Source organism: Harpegnathos saltator, unplaced genomic scaffold (genome assembly GCF_003227715.2).
Source record: "Harpegnathos saltator strain DR-91 unplaced genomic scaffold, Hsal_v8.6 scaffold659, whole genome shotgun sequence".
Lineage (NCBI taxonomy): Eukaryota > Metazoa > Arthropoda > Insecta > Hymenoptera > Formicidae > Harpegnathos > Harpegnathos saltator.
The window spans coordinates 83,706-100,488 of NW_020230492.1; the positions used below are offsets into that span (position 1 = coordinate 83,706).

The following is a 16,783-nucleotide window of genomic DNA, read 5'->3' on the forward strand; positions in this document are numbered from 1 at the left end:
ACGATTGTGAAAGTGTTATTTATTTTTGTATAATTTGAGTGCCATGAGAGTCTGTGATTTTTAATTATCACATATAAGATATATAAATATATATAATAATAAAATGTATTAAAAAACTAATAACGCCCTCGATTCTACGGGATAAAATAAGAAAAAAATGTATATGCCATTTTCCCGTCTGAAACATATTTTGTTTATAAAAACGCTATAAATAAATATTATAGAATACAATAAAAGTGGTTATAAGGCCTATGTTTTGCCTATTGCATTTCAAGCAAAACTAACTACTGCAAATATAGGCAAATCGAAAGTAGATAGATACGAGCTCTATCTTTTTTCATGTTTCATTGTTTAAACAATAATTATTTAAGCAATTATAAAAAAATTCATTTTTTCAAAAAAACTAATAATGTCCATCGATTTATTAGCGGGTAATTAAGCCGTAATCACACTAGCAATTGCCGATTGGATTACAATTGCGATTGGCGATTGGCGATTAAAATAGAGCATTGTCTAAACAGCAATCACCAATCTCAATCGGTGCCTGTTGGCTGTCCTGCTTGGTTGAAAAGTAATCGCCAATCGTCAATCGCAATTGCAATCCAATCGGCAATCGTTAGTGTGATTACTGCTTTACGGCTTGAGGCTCTCTAGTTGTTACACAACAATACACAGATTAGAATGTTCTATTGTATAGTATATATCAGTCATGCACAAAACATATTTCCGGACACATTAGAGAGAAAAGTATGTTTCTCTCTCTAACCTCCTCCGGACATACAGTCTACCATGTATTGCCAGTCCATATTTATAAGGTCTATGAGCAGATCCCATATCGGTACTTTGTAGATACATACCCATCCATGAGGTCCATGTAAATTATGTGGATTCGACGTGGATACAACGTACCTGTTTTTGTCGGGTAACATTTTTCAGGGTAACATTTCACAAACAGAAATATTATCTTAGCATTCGTTCAAGGACATATAATTTCAAAGATAATAAGTAGTTTCATATCACCGCGTATAAATTATATTCTTGTAACACTACAGTAATAAATTATGTACCAGTATTTATATTATCGAGAAAGATAAGAACACAAGAACCAGTATTTATATTACTGAAGAAGATAAGAATATTTATATATAATAAAACTTATCTTTGTCATTTGAAGAACTTACCCGACAAAAACAGGTATGTGGAATCCATATTCTTATTACGTGGACTGTCCATATGGACATCTCGTGGACGATCGAGTAAATATCCGTTCAAAAACAATACTAGAATCCACGTGGATAAGATCATTAAATTGACGTGGAAATCTACATGATAATTCCATGAATTTTGGGGACATATCCACATAGGATCTGCATGGTTACTAGTTTCATAATCATGTTGATTCCTTTCATTACATGCAAGATTTTTAGATTAAATTGAAGGAAAATAGCACAAATGAAAGTGCATAGTATTTATCTTTATTTTATGTTGTTATATATAACATAATATAAATATAATGAAGACAATAATAAATACAATGGTAAGTACATTTAGAACATGTCACTAAAATGTAAATACAATGAGCACTTGCGGTAAATAGAATTAAACGTAAAAGTAAGTAAATACTTCACCATTGAAATGATTAGGGCAGGCTTATTGCACTGAGATATATGGAAGTTAACAAATAAAAACTAAAGAAAAATTTTTGTCATGATATAGCACAGTGCTCGGAATTACTTTCATTTTTCGAACGACTTTCGAGAGTATTGCTCCACTTATTTTACTTTACCTTTCCCTGATTGAACTCGCAACCGTTGACATCATAACATCTAAAAAGCACTTACTAATAACTGTAAAATTATCTGTAATTACAACTATTAGTAAGCGTCTGATGATGTTTACGGTTCTGAGGCAGGAAACGTTACTATCAAATCTATGTCCAATAAGCGGCTGCAATTCTAAGGAATAGATAAAAGGAAGTAAGGGAGAAATATTCATGTGAAATCGATAATGGCATTTCGAAGATACAGAACTTCGATGTATCGTGGAACACAGAACACAGAACATTAAATCCATGTCGATACTTCGTAGGTACATGTCTATTCACAAAGTCTACATGAATCATATGGATTCAACATAGATACAACTATTTTTGATACATCTATTTTTGTCAAGTTTCAGATAACATTTCGCAAACGGAAAAATTATCTTAGAATTCGTTCAAGGACATGTCATTTCAAGGATAATAGGTAGTTTCATATCACCGTGTATAAATTATACTCTTGTAACACTACAGTGTTACCGAAGAAGATAAGAACATAAGAATCAGTATTTATATTACTGAAGGAGATAAGATTTTTTATGTATAATAAAACTTATCTTTGACATTTGAAAGACATATACTGAAAAAGTTTCCCGAGTTTCTGCAAAAAACAGATATACTTGTGCACACACAAGTTGTCATTCAGATTTTCGTCAAAATAATATAATTATTAAGTTTTATCATTGTATCGGACCGTATGAAACATCGCCTACGCAGAAATCTGATAATTTCAGGAGAAATAAATATCTTTGGCAAAATGTAGTTCATTATTTTCACCGTTCTTGTTATCGCTATGGTGATCATCGCTGCACCTCAGGAACAAAAAACTACACTTCTAAACACAAAAATATAATAAGTTTCAATCGTTAACACGTTTGAAAATTTACGTTTAACATTTTACGTGTGATTTATGACAAATCATAAAATAAGTCGAAACAATATTAAAGATCTTAGCGCTGAGTATTAAGATTCGCGATATTATTTAATATTATTTAATAGAAATATCGTAAACAAGTCATTCGATCGCGCTACTAATTCCTGATATTATTTGAGACATATTATTGTGACTATTATGGTTTGCGTATCATGTTCCCGTAGAAATACGAGGTAGTTAATATTAATAGTTCGAAAAGTTCTCAGATACAGTTCTGATACAGAATCAAAAACTATCCGTGTCACACGAATAGACCGAGCCGGCTATGTGTACGTGCGTGGTGGGGGAAATCAGTAAAGAATCGTGGACGCTGACGTTGTGAGTTCATGTGCACGGTTGTATAGAGAACGCTTCGCACTTGGCTCGGCTAAAAACGGCCCATGACCTCTCTCTTTCTTCTCTCTGATAACAACTATATAACATTTGAGTAACATGTAATATTTCTGTTATACAACTGCAACTTTCTAGTGGGAAAATTATAACTAACGTGTTATATTGCTTGTAACGTACACGTTATACTATGTATTTATTACATTTCGTTACATTACGACAATGTAACTGTTATGTAACTGTGTTTACTGGGTAATGTAAATATTAATTTTTTAATTTGACACACATTAGAGATCTTCAAATATTAGAAAATCATAAATATATATCAATTAAATGAATAATGATATATTACTTCCAAATAAAATTATGTTATGAGGATAAATGTATTACTTTCTCTGTACAAAAACATTTTTTAAGGCATATTACGACAAAAGCAATAATTTTTAACGGTCAGTAAGGTAATATTTATAATATTAATAAATATATCCCTAGTAGCATGTGTCAGTTTTACATACATTTTCTAAACGTATGTAACGTTACATAATCGTTGGAAAACGTTTCGGAAATGTTTCTAAACGGCACATGCTACCTGGGATGTATATTTGTTAATACAAATATTATATTTATTTCACTATTGTACATTAGATTTTTATTAAGTGAGTACAAAAGTCTTAGATTTTTTTGTAAACATAATATTATTATTATTATAAAATGTCACAATATGTTAAATTACAAATGCTTCTGAACTCTGTTAAACGTGAAAAAGGAGTACGACGTAAGTCATATTCTATCTCTGTCTTCCGTCTTGTTTTACTATTGACATTTGACTTTGTGTTTCGATTTTCTGCCATTTGACTTATTGCCGTGCTCGAGATGTTAATTATACGGTGAAGCGTTGTTAGAATAGGAAAAGTAGGGAGTAACTGGCAATCCATGGTTATATATTCAAAGGTTTTTACGTTTCGCCACATTCTGGCAATAGTTGCTAAATCGACAAGGTCCCAGTAAACTCAAACGACTTCTCCAATATCATTTCGGCACACGTTCACTCGTCAGATTTCTATAATTGATTTCAATAATTATTGCAAGTATCGCAATACGGTAAGTAACTTTTATGTTTGTCTTCTTAATCTACTCTCTCTCGACGAATTTATTATAGCGTAAACCGAATTTCTGCCGGAAAGAACGTTTGTGAAAAGCGGGAATTAAAATAACCATACGCATATCAAGCTAAAGTGAAATATTGCGATATCGAATTGTGAATATTTTCAACAAGCGATTAAAAGTAAAACAGCATGTCGGGTTTCGAAACCGTCTGCTTCAGCGCAACAAACCAACTGCTTATCTTTACGACCACCACACATTTTTTATTTAGGTTTTAAAATCTCTATTTGACTACAATATCTATATATTAAACATCACTTTTCTCCTGCAAACACGCAACAATCCATTGTATAATTTTGCACGCTGATTCGTAAAAATCTCAAACAAAGAAATCTTTTCAAAATCAGATGGATATGTCAATTCCCTTGCGAGAAGATGAGTACCTCAAACTGACATCATTTAAATTATTAGCGTTAATAAAATGATTTAATATTAATAATAATTAAAATAGGTAAATATATAGAAAAGGGTACACCTCACCGATTTTTTTCATTTTGAAATATGTTATAAAGAATGAAATTCTGAGTGACTTTTCCCAATACAATTATATGGAGGTTGTTTATAGTTTTTGAGATATTTAACTTCAAAGTTTTATAATTGTACGTTGAAGTATATTTGAAATAGAAAAGCAGTTTTCATTAACTTTAAATATAGGAAACAGTACATATAAGCGGAAAAGGGGCTCCACCCCTCCCCCGCACTCCCTTCCCAAACAAATCCTAACCTAACCTAACTTATTGCATCTTTATATATTTTTGGACATTGTTGAAAAAAGTTCTCTTAAGATCTATCACCTAGCTCAACTTAACTTATTATAATATCTGCATATAAATAGGTGTTGTGGCTTTTAAGGAGATCTTTTCAACACCGCCCAACAATATATAAAGATGCAATAAGTTAGGTTAGGATTTTTTGGAGAGGAGATGCGGGGGAGGAGCGGAGCCCCTGTATTGTTTCCTATATTTCTATGTATACATTATGTTTGGATTAACTGTTTGGATTGTACTATAAATAACGTCAGCTTATGATATCTGAAATTTAATTCCAGAGTAATCAAAAGTCCAAAACTTTAAAATCAAATATCTCGGAAACTATAAGCGACCCCCATATAGTTGTATCAGGAAGTCACTTCATCCTTTATAACATATTTCAAAATGAAAAAACCGGTAAAGTGTACCTTTTCTATATATTTACCAAGGGGAGAACTGGGAACTTTTTACAAGTGTGCTGAAGCCATTTCGTGTCTTGTTTTGGTGGAATATAATTTTATTTTGAAATGGCACGCAAGAATTCTCAGCGTAGTATGTCTCGCCTTATGACATCACAATTTCAGTATAGTCGCAGGGACCATCCAGGGGCCTTAATGAAACTGGCGCTTCGCTGGTTCGGTTCAACGTGCACCCAATTTCAGTCGCTGTTGTAGGCATCGAAGTGCGAAAGTTGTACGATTATACCGTCATGTTATCCAGGTGGTTTTGCGCATTTCTCTTAATCCTGGCGATTCAAGATATTATTGCGGATACTGGACATGGTGAGAATAATATTATGATAAAAACATATCGTAATTATCATTCTGATATTTCGAAAATCGGCACAAAAATTTAACAGCTTCACCTGTTAGCAAAGAATATCGGAAGAAATTTTTATTTGGTGAAATTTTCACTTATTGCAAATGAGCAGAAGAAAACGATTATAAAAAAAAAGTTGTAACTATAGGTATCGTTTTATTAGTAAACGAGTATGTACAATTTCTTTTCAGATGTAAGCAAATATAATATGGCATACTACAACTTGTCTCCACGTTTGGGATTAAGAGCTGAACTGGAAAACACTGGTCGACGTCCTTCAGCCAAAGCTAGGACTTCTTATCGTGGGTTGGAATGCAACTGCATAAACCTGATGTGCAGCTGTTGCACCGACCCCAGCATTACTGACATCTTCAATCATCATGTCTGCACCAATATCACCTATAATCCCGAGAACTCTGACATCAAGCTCGCAATCATAATGGACAGGAAAAAGATTTATACTAATTCTTTCTCCGGTGAGCGATTTTAATCAAACTATTTATCTTCTTTTAATAATTCAAAATAATCAATTTTGATATAAAAAATAATGTTGCATACCTTTCATCATTCGACGAATGATGAACAATGAATTTATGATTAAATTTAGATGTTATTATGTTAAATTCACTTGTGATAATATAATTTAACTAATTAATCCGCAGCCAAAGATCCACCACCTATCTGCGTGCCCCCTGCTCGTTTTCGCTTCGTGAACTTCTGTGTGCGCCTCTTCGACATCAACATGACCAAGAGCAATCTCTACGTTTGCATCGACTTCGAGACACGCGTGATGGACTGGCCGATTCTAATCCTGCATTTCAATTGCTTTAAAATCGGAGCAAACGGTCTTTCCTGGACAAAACCAGAAGACGGCAGTAATGTTTTTCAAGCTTTGACGGAAGTGAGCGGACCCGAAATATACGACGATGTGGACTTTGAGAACGCTCCTATGTTTCCGAACAATTAGACTTCTTCTGGCTTGACACCCGAAGAGGAAGACAACATCGGTCAATCAAAGCTGTAATTTTAAGTAATAATATCGCATAATTGTACGGTCGTTGTAACGTTATTATTATAATAGTCTTGTACTTGATTTGTCGTTATTTATTATATTTAAATAGAACGTATACATATAATTATTGGAAGGATTAAAGTTGGAACGTGTAGCACCAGTAGTGTATTTGTGAGAGTAGCCTTTAGACTTTCCCAAATATTTTGTAGATCACATCCAATCTATATAAAATCAATTTTTATTCTAAGAATTCGTGCGTTATTCTTTTCATCGTGTGTATTTAACGTTAAGCATTATTTTGTTTGCTTACTTTTTTAACAAATAGGAAGAAGAAGAAGAAGAACGAAGAAGAATTTTATATTAACATCGACAACCAAGTGTGTTGATTAATTTCATTTACAATTAACAATAAAATTTACCCAGTTTGATGCATATTGAACGGGCGCATATGTTTCCAATCGTCGTTAGATGAACCGTTTGACAATATTTTGTGATTTAACTTCTCTTTCTCTGGGACGAGTTCTACTTGATTACGAAATGCGAGCGAGTAGCCTCACAGCCAAGCCTAAATTTCACCATAAAACGGGGTCAGTTCGGATTGCCCGTTAACCGGCCAGTCGAGTTTTGATCGCTCAGAAAGGAGCATATCTCGAGGAAATGTCTTCTCTTCTCGATTGAACACTGAGCAAGATCAAGGACACAGTATGAAGGTTATTTGTTGGCTGCTGCTGCTATTGTTAATCGTCGCTCTCGCAGAGTCGAGCTCAAGGAATGATGAAGATCTTACGACAGAAAGAATCCTCAGCAGCGAGATCGAAGGACTCTCGACGTCGCAGGAGGACTTGGAGAACCTGCGGACGCTGTTGAGGCAAACACCAGATTCTTCAGGATCGGGAAATAGCACGGTCACTGCCACCAGGCAGGGACCTTGTCAGTGCTCCGGTGGTGTTTGCGGATGTTGCTCGAGAATCTTGTACAATGCGTGGAAGCAGAAGGCCTGTGTGAACGTCACGTATGACCCCGACGAGTTCAGCTTCACCGCCAAAATCCTAATGAACGACAGAGTCCTTTATACGAGAACAGTTTCTGGTAAAGTTTATGCGTGTGTGTGTGTGTGTGTGTGTGTATGTAGCAAATGAATTTTGTTTAATGAAAATATTTAATATTTCTTTCAGATTACATATGATTATTTATTTAAGATTAGATAAGGAAGAACGATCTTTTACATATAATCGGGAGTTTTTTTCCAGTAATGTGGCATTAAAAATTGTGTTAAAGAAAATATTCTATTTTGCTGTTTGTCCAGGAGAACATTCGTTAAATTGTTTTTAATTTTATCCGCAGGGAAGAATCCTAGACCAATATGTGTTCCTGTCCCAAGGATTCCATTTATCAGAGCGTGCGTCAGATTCTACAACATATATTTTCAAGGCAGAAATATCCATTTGTGCGTGAATATGGAAGGAAAGTTTCAAGATACCACACTATTCAAGGTTGGTGGTAAAACTTTAGAAGAACAAAATTTACCGTGGAAAATATTATCGATGGCGCACGTGTAGTTTAGAATTAATTAATATTTTACAACCAGAATATATATACTTTTGTCTTATTTGTAAATGCAATTTCGTAATTATTAAAAGTCTAAGTGCAAGAAAATTTACTTACGTGCAAGAAACATTTCTTTTGTTTCCTCATTTTTCTGTACGATGATTTTTGCAAATAAAAGAATGTGTATTATCGGATCATTCTAGGAGCAAAAGAAGATTCACCGTAACACTTCACATACTTCTACATCCTAAGAATATGTGTATACTTATTTTCGCAGGTTGGATTCGATTGTCTTCGATTTGGCACAAATGGATTAGCCCTTCTAAAGCCGGAAGACGGAGGCGGTTTGGGTCAAGTAGAATTTTTTCCAGATACTGATGACGATGACGACGATTATGATGATGAAGACGACGATGACGATGACGACGATGATGATTTGTTCTGAGAGTGTTTCTCATAAATTAATGTTGACGATTGTGAAAATGTTATTTATTTTTGTATAATTTGAGTGCCATAAGAGTCCGTAATTTATAATTATCACACATAAGATATATAAATATATATAATAATAAAATATATTAAATCATATGTCAAATGACGTTTTATGAATACGTAAAGTCAATGAGAAGATATTTAGCACACACATTGTATATAATATACTTTAAACACGGAAATGTAACAGGGAATTTCACGCTCGTATATAATTCGAGAGCGAACAAGAGCGTTCCTGCTATTTTCTAAAGGCGCACGATATAATAGGTGGTAATTGTATCCCTTCCTGCAATGTTGAGCGGAACGTGAAAAAAGGCAGAAAATGCTTAGTGCGAAGTGGGACGTCACTGGAGCTTGAACAACGAAATTAACGCATTAGTGTTTTGCATATATATACACGTATATCTATTTATTCAAGTTTAATTACAAAAGTGCGGTAGTGACTGTAGTATATATGTAATATATAAAAATGAACTTGCATAATAACTTTGGTGTTCTCATTTGGTTACAGCTGTGTTTTTTCCGTGAAGCTGTCGCTATTAACAGAAGTTAATACTAATAGTTATTTGTAGTTTTTAACTTGTAATAATAATATCAGTTAATAAAGTGCTTTTGTTTATATATTTCTCTCGATAAAGAGAGACGCGTTTGGAGAGATAATTGAAATAGAAAAGTTTAACACATCTCACAGCATAAATTTTTTTTTCTTTTCTGTAAAACGTTCTCCGAATAATACGATTATTATGTCAATGTCTTAATGTCTTAACATTTCTGTTTTTTAGACATGCTCATTAGACATGTGTTTTAAGTGTGTTTTAAAGTGTGACTTGTACGAAGGTTCTATAAGAATTTAATGAAATGAATATTTCTTAGGCAATGCTGTAGCGAGGGGATTTCTGGTCTATAGAACGATTTCCGTTATTCAACGATCATGCAACTGTGCAATGTCCTTTTCTTGTTCTTGCTGTCAGAGCGTAATCATTCTGTATACTAAAAGGGAAAAGAATCGTGAGTCTCTTTGAAATATTACATGCTATAATCATAGTTCGGCACATCAAAACTAATGAATGAAAAATATTTTTATTTCTCTTACGTTGCAGTGTGTGTGAATTTTACGTATCAGAGAAACGGCTTGAACGTAGACGTCGCGTTGAATTCGGACACAATCAGTACCAGAACAGTTACAAGTGAGTACTCTTGATTAGAAGTCCAAATAGGTCATAAAAGATTTATAATCATTTTGTTATCCACTTGGAAACGAACTGATTTATATTGATTTAATTATCTTACAGATTACAAAGCGTTTCAGTTTTGCGTGTTTGTTCCTGGTTGTCTTTTCTCGACCGCGTGTGTCAACATTCTGGAGCTCAACCAATTTCCTAAGTATGTCAGAATACAAAAATAAATTTGTTTTTTTTCCAAAATAGTTTAGTACGTTTGTAAATAGTAATAGATGAAACGAAGCCCAAAGTTTTAACGAATCGATCATATTTTGTTCTTGTCGGATCAGTTGCTCTTTAATCTAAAGCTCTTGCAATTTCTGATATTGACACTTTTTTCTTTATATAGATCCATCACGGTTTGTCTTCGTTTGGACATTTATGCCAAAAAACAACTTTGGCAGATCAATTACGATTGTATAAGTTTGTCAACGGAGTTACCGATAGTTTCGACGGATATCACGCCGAGAATGACGGATACGCTGAACATAGAAATGCCTCTGACGGCAAACGGACCGACAGGAGGATCGTCGATGACAGAATCAGCGACAGAAATGGTAACAAATCAAATGACTATGGAAATGTCGGAAGCGAGTTTGGCAGAAATAATCGGAATGACTGGACAAGCGAGTGGAATAACTGAGGTGTCGGAAATGAGTTCTGGACAAACGGAGCAGATGACTATCGATTAAAAGATGATGGTGGGTGCAAATAAAAAATAGATACCTAAATGATAAATTTGAATACGAAATATTATGAATAATACGAGATAGAAATAACGGATATAAAATAAAAGATGATGATAATACAGATATTATGTATCGTATTTTCAACTGCGATATATTATAACTTATAAGCGATTTATAAACAATGATTTTTTTTATATTTTTATACTAATATATTCACATTTATATTATTCATCATTTGATATCAAGAAAACATATCTCTTCCTACAGTCATATATAATTAGATTTTCTGCTACCGCGATTGATTCCAAATAATACAATTGAATGGATAATATATATATTAAGATAATGTATGAAAAAATATGTATTTTTATTCGATACTTATAATCAATCATATATATGCACATATTATTTAGTGGCATATAATAAAATAATAAAAAATTATGAAATATACAAACATACAAGTTATCGTTTTCTCTCATACTTCCACTTATAAATAGGAGCAGAATGCTTTGTACCAGGCATCACACATTTTGGTTTTTTAATCTTCTTGTCTTTAAGTGCGGAACACATTTCTAATTTTTGTTGCACGATCGTTAACTCGCGTTCTCTATCAAGCCTTTTAGCGAGTAATGTGTAATTCATGTGGTTCTTTTGCTGAAGTTTAGCCAAAGTCTTTTCATCTAATTCCGGCACCTGCATTTTGCTGAGATCGCTCATTCTTGGTCGATTGATTCGTCTAGAGAGCAATGCAGGATGAGTGTCCAACCTCTTGGCCAGATCAAAATTCTTGGCTTCTTTTCCGTCATCCATAAAGAAGATGTGTTGGTTCGGTGTTTCATTAGCTGTGTCGAGCATGTGCAATTCATTCTGCAACTTATTTATCTTCTTTGTCTCAATGTGCTTTCTATACATGATATATTTCATATCCTGTGTCTCCATTAGTTTTATCTGCTCAGGCGTGTGTTCAGCCTCCTTTTTCTCTCGGTGAATACCATTCTCCAATTTAGAATTGATCATATGAAAATGGAACTCATCTGGATTTTTGTTGAGTGCGCGTTTCCGTAGAAGCTTGATTGTTGCCCTCTTCTCCTGGAAATCTTTGGCTCTGGCAACATAGTCCTTCTTCTTTTCTAATAAACCTAGGTGTTTGCGGACTTCCGGTTGATGACGTTCCCAATGCGTTTTCTGGCCTGCTTTTGCGGCTTTTTTCCACGAGGACATCTTAACGCTATTGTGTGATCTTTCAAGGTATTTGCAAAAATATATTAATATATGTACAAAAATTCATCTAAAATATGTAAATTACATAACAATGTATAAAATGGTCTTGTTTATTATGTAACGTACCTTTTTTATATATTTTCTGGAACAGTTACTGTTATTTTAATAATATTAACAACAGTTGATTGTCTACATGTACTACTTAACCTTACATTCAACTTAGGTTACCTAACCTAACATTCAATAACTATGCTAGTGGCGCTACGAGTGAAAGAAGAGGGAACAATGATCGGAACACATTAGAAAAGATCGATTGTCTTATCGATGTTTTCAAATTAAATTAATCTTTTGCGCGTAGCTTTTTACTTTAATATTGTTAGATTTTATCATTAAACACTACCAAACACACGATCTCTGTTCATACATATTTAATTTGAGTCTTTTTGAAGTCCATCTTATTCGGATGCTCATTTTTTAGCAATGTAATTTGAATGAAGGTTTTCATTTTTTGTCAGCAAAAGGAGTCAAAGATTTCTTCGTTGTTCTTCGTTTTTTGTTTGGTCGTACTAAGAAATAACAAATTCATCTAATTCATCGAACTAATATATAGCTTAGTTAAGATTCAAACCTTGTTTAGCTGAGATTCGAACCCGTTAGAGACGCAAAGAGTTCTTACTCTTAGATAGTATACAATAATTGTTTGTAAGCTGTCTTTATTACTAGTATTATAAAAAGATGTGACATATATCTAAAAAAGTAAAATTTATCATTAAAATTTATCTTAAATCTTAAATAAAATTTATCATTTTATGAAGATCTCCTTATATAAACATGTTTAACATATGTATACATATTTAACATATACGTATATTAAATATGTTTATATGGAATATATTTAATATAACATATACACACACACACACACACACACTACACTCATATAACTTTTCTTAATCTCCAAGTAAAGTCTTTAAATAAAAATTATTAATAAGAACTTGTAGCAAAGTTCTTTCAAAAAGTAACTTTCCATAACAAAGAAAAATTTGATCATAAAATCTTGTCAACGATTTTTACAATGAAGATCATTGAGATTGTAAATTTTTTAATTTCCATGCACAATGATCGCTACTTTTAGTTTTTTATAAATCAACAAAGAAGAAAGAAATTGTTACTCGGTTGGTGTGAGTGACGTCTCTGGATTAGCCCTTGCAGGAAGCGGCAGAACCGTGTCACCTACTGTCAATGATCCTTGACTGAAGATTTGAGTTTCCGAAGAAACTCCTCTGGGTGACGTTACTTGTCTAGCGCTGTTACATACGCTGTGGATCGGTCGACGTCCTTTGATCTTGTACCATCCCCTTTTGCGTTTTGGCAAGGGACTTCTGATGTCTAACGGAAGAGGGACCGGATCCATCCACGAAGATGCTTCATTAACGTCGCGAGCCCGTTTGCCATAACGAAGCTCGAGATTATTATCGAGATTACACGCGGCGTCTGCATCTGGTAAGGACATAACATTCTCGACAGCTCGTCGTTGTTGAACCACTTGAGAACTTTCGATCCTGCTGGAAGTCATACCTGAAATTATGCTTTACATATTAAGCTTCTCAAAGCTACGCGGACTAATGAATCTTATTTATCAATTATTGTTGAATACATTTTCGTTCATAATTGGTTTATGTCGGTCCTGCAATTAAGACCGATATGTCGCTCTTAATTGCAAGAGTGTTAAAAATATCGAAAATTAGAAAGTTATACAGAAACCTTCTCGAATGCTTACTGACCAGATAAATTTTTGAAGGCTAATTTCACAGCTTGCGTAACGGCTGACAGGATTCCGCCATTGCCACTTCTTGAACTGGTTTCTACGGACGATGAGGGAAAAGTTGGCACCACTTGTTGTCCATTTGCCTCCGCGTTGTTGTTAATGTTAGAATAACTCTCAACACTTGAAATACTCATCTCCACTTTCGTGGTGGACTTCCTGGTGTAGCCAGTCGTGTTAGTGACGCTCGGAAATTCTGACGTATCCGAAGACGATGACACAATCTGCTCCTCCAACTTCTTAAGACCAGAACTGATCAAAGGCATCAAGTCGCTGTTGAGAGAACCCGAGTTGTTCTCCACCAGCACCATCATCAGCACCCTAGATGTACCTTTCTGCGTTATAACCGATACGCCGTTGGACAACGCCTCGACAGCTCGATTCTCCTTCTTCGCGTTTTGTTTGTTTTCCTGAGAAATATTGACTTGTGTGTTGCCTGAGGAGTCAATCGACAGGTTTGCTAAGCAATTCTCTCGATCATCGACTTGGTCGCCTTTTGCATCCTTTGTATCCTCCACGTTCTCATTCTTCTTCTTCTTCTCCTTCGTATCTGTTACTTTCACATTCTTCTCCTTCGTGTCCTCCTTCGTATATCTTTGTATATCTTTCGTATTCTTTGAGTCGATCGTGTCGTTCACGTCCTTCGTGTTGCCTGTATCTTGCGTGTCCTTCGTACTTTTCGCATCTTTTATGCCCGATGCGTCATGAGCGTCGTGAAAAACGTCCTCGTCCTCTTCTGTCATGTTCTTCACGTTGAATCCTACTTGGCTCCCAAATTCCGGCAGAGTGTCGTACTGATCAGAAAATCTCACCTTCTTCACCATGTCCGATGCTCTGCCAGATTCCTCGTGACTGTCGACTGTGTTCAACTTCGGAGTATGTTCCTGAGGAATGTTGTTCTCGACGTTCGTCAGATCCATGTCTACGGGAAATGTTATGTAATCGTCGTATAAAGCTACCTCCTCGGCTTCGTCGTACACAGCCTCGATCAGCCTCTCGATATCCAGTTTCCTGCCGGAATTACTTCTGGGGTACTGCTCGTCAGCGTTGTTCCTAAAAGGCGTCGTCCTCTCGTTCTCTATGCCGTTCGGCGAGAAGCTGAAGAACTTGATGTCGCTGTCGCTGTCGTGCGACTTCTGAATCTTCGAGGTCGTGTTACTCTGCGTTATCGGCGAGTTGGTCTTGGGTGTCTTCAGGCTGAAGTTCGGTGCGCACGGCGTCTGGTACTCGAAGCCGTTCTTCTGGCCGAGGAACATCGGCGTGCTGGTATTCCGGTAAATCTCGGGCGGCGTGAAGAACGCGTGGCTGTTGTGTTTGATGTTCTTCACGGTGCGCTTCAGCTTCGCCTCGAAACTCGTCGGCGCGGGTGTTCTCAGCAACCTCTCGTTTATCAGTAGCTGCTGATGTTCGGAATACCACTTGCATGTGCCTAGAAAAACCGGGTAAAAACTGAAACTTTCTGTTAACTTTTTCTTTCGCAAGTCTCTGATCAATACAAATCAAGACTTAACCCTTTGAGGCATAGTGGTAAATATACTTACCACATTTATTTATTCTCACATTTTCATGAAATATTTCATATTTGAAGGATATTCTTGTCGGGTTTTTTGCGTTTTTTAGCTTCTTATATGATATGGGAATATACATGAAAAGTGTTTCCCATAAGTTGTCCATTAATTATAAATAAACAAATTGTGAAAAATACACATTTTTACAGAAAAAATCATTCTCCACGAACTATGAGTGAACTGTTTGCTCAAAATCAAGATTTGGGGGTTTTTTGGGTCGCTGATTACGAATCTGAGGTCCAAATTCCAAAATTAATTTTCCAAGATGGCGGATTCAAGATGACGGATCATAGAATTGTTATTAAATTAGCTAAAATTGTACTCCGGTTAGTTTTTGAGGTCGTTGATTACGAAACTGAGGTCCACATTCCAAAATTCATTTTCCAAGATGGCGGATTGCAGATTATCGCGATTTTTCATATTTGTGGCTGAATGAATCTTGAATTTCGAAAATCTGATAACAGATTTGTCATCAGCGACTCCAGAAACCCCCGTATATAAATTTTCATGTGATTCGGAAAAAAATACGTGCCTCAAAGGGTTAAACGATTTGTCGTGTTCACTAGGAGGAGACTAAACGAGTGCGATCAATCGTAATTGCTGAAACTCGCGAGACTTTCACGGATGAAACCTCGCCCGTCATGTTCCCAGCTTTTCAGAAGATTTTCAGAAGAGAATTATTCAATCTGCTATTAGGATCGCATATATCATGCAAGACTTTGCGAATTACCGATAGATTTGAGATCCTCGCCGGTTTCGAATAGATTTTCGCACAGAACACAATGTAACGGCAGATGTTGGTCCGTTATGTGGGACAATAGTCTCTTATTTTCCCACAGCAACTCCTCAAATTCGAACTGTCTCATCGGTAGCGTCTTCGAGGCGCACAGGAAACAGTTCGCGCTCAGATCCGAATGCACCTTGTTCACATGGCGGTCACGGCATTTCGTGCAACAGAACGTTTTCCGGCAAAACCGACAGATATTGTCTGAAGCTTGGTGAAGAGGAAGATTCAGCAGCGATTCGATAACCGACATGTCCTGTAGTACGTTGAAACACGGTCGCGGTTGTCGGGACAATTCGGTGTTTACTAACCCATCTTTATTCCATGAAGTTTCACTTTTCAGCGCGTCTGTGGATCATAACAATGTAAACGAGCAACAATGTGAGCAAACACGCGTATATAACATGTATGTTCATGTGTATGTGTGGGATTACATCTGTTTGCCGTAGCAAAAGCTTGACGGTGAATTCTACTTCGCATTTTCAGCATACATTTAGCATCAAAACGCGACGATTTGTAATCGTGAAATAAAACGTGTTTGCTACTAAAAGTTTGATAATTTGAAAATATTTGGAACTTTATTTTAATCCCGAGCTCGAAAGCACTTGA

The 16,783-nt window shown here is 35.4% G+C and overlaps 5 protein-coding genes across 7 annotated transcripts; 3 read left to right on the forward strand and 2 right to left on the reverse strand.

The window, feature by feature from the left end:
• The first annotated feature begins 4,059 nt into the window (after positions 1-4,059).
• Positions 4,060-7,010, forward strand: LOC105185187 (uncharacterized). Of its 2 annotated transcripts, none has more exons than XM_025304969.1 (4): positions 4,060-4,184; positions 5,581-5,778; positions 6,055-6,291; positions 6,478-7,010. In XM_025304969.1, the coding sequence occupies exons 2-4, from the start codon at positions 5,706-5,708 to the stop codon at positions 6,780-6,782; spliced, it is 615 nt and encodes a 204-aa protein (XP_025160754.1). In that variant the 5' UTR covers positions 4,060-4,184; positions 5,581-5,705; the 3' UTR covers positions 6,783-7,010. The 2 variants fall into 2 exon arrangements, with proteins under 2 accessions (XP_025160754.1, XP_011142808.2); XM_011144506.3 differs by having other exon boundaries at positions 6,007-6,291; positions 6,478-7,009.
• A 277-nt stretch (positions 7,011-7,287) lies between these two features.
• On the forward strand, positions 7,288-8,894 carry LOC105185186 (uncharacterized). Its single transcript, XM_011144505.2, has 3 exons — positions 7,288-7,916; positions 8,172-8,320; positions 8,653-8,894. The coding sequence occupies exons 1-3, from the start codon at positions 7,532-7,534 to the stop codon at positions 8,818-8,820; spliced, it is 702 nt and encodes a 233-aa protein (XP_011142807.2). The 5' UTR covers positions 7,288-7,531; the 3' UTR covers positions 8,821-8,894.
• Positions 8,895-9,724: 830 nt separating this feature from the next.
• Positions 9,725-10,947, forward strand: LOC105185185 (uncharacterized; the record flags this gene model as incomplete). The annotated part of the gene is made up of 4 exons (XM_019842275.2): positions 9,725-9,875; positions 9,968-10,054; positions 10,160-10,250; positions 10,437-10,947. Coding segments are annotated over 4 exons (672 nt in total), but the record flags the coding sequence as incomplete, so codon positions are not given.
• Positions 10,948-11,124: 177 nt separating this feature from the next.
• Positions 11,125-12,699, reverse strand: LOC105185184 (probable U3 small nucleolar RNA-associated protein 11). Its single transcript, XM_011144503.3, has 2 exons — positions 12,124-12,699; positions 11,125-12,016 (listed from the first exon to the last, which is right to left on the reverse strand). The coding sequence occupies exon 2, from the start codon at positions 11,995-11,997 to the stop codon at positions 11,239-11,241; it is 759 nt and encodes a 252-aa protein (XP_011142805.1). The 5' UTR covers positions 11,998-12,016; positions 12,124-12,699; the 3' UTR covers positions 11,125-11,238.
• A 412-nt stretch (positions 12,700-13,111) lies between these two features.
• LOC105185183 (uncharacterized) lies at positions 13,112-16,548 on the reverse strand. Of its 2 annotated transcripts, none has more exons than XM_011144501.2 (3): positions 16,121-16,546; positions 13,782-15,251; positions 13,112-13,575 (listed from the first exon to the last, which is right to left on the reverse strand). In XM_011144501.2, the coding sequence occupies exons 1-3, from the start codon at positions 16,425-16,427 to the stop codon at positions 13,166-13,168; spliced, it is 2,187 nt and encodes a 728-aa protein (XP_011142803.1). In that variant the 5' UTR covers positions 16,428-16,546; the 3' UTR covers positions 13,112-13,165. The 2 variants fall into 2 exon arrangements, with proteins under 2 accessions (XP_011142803.1, XP_011142804.1); XM_011144502.3 differs by having other exon boundaries at positions 13,208-13,559; positions 16,121-16,548.
• Between the last annotated feature and the right edge of the window lie 235 nt (positions 16,549-16,783).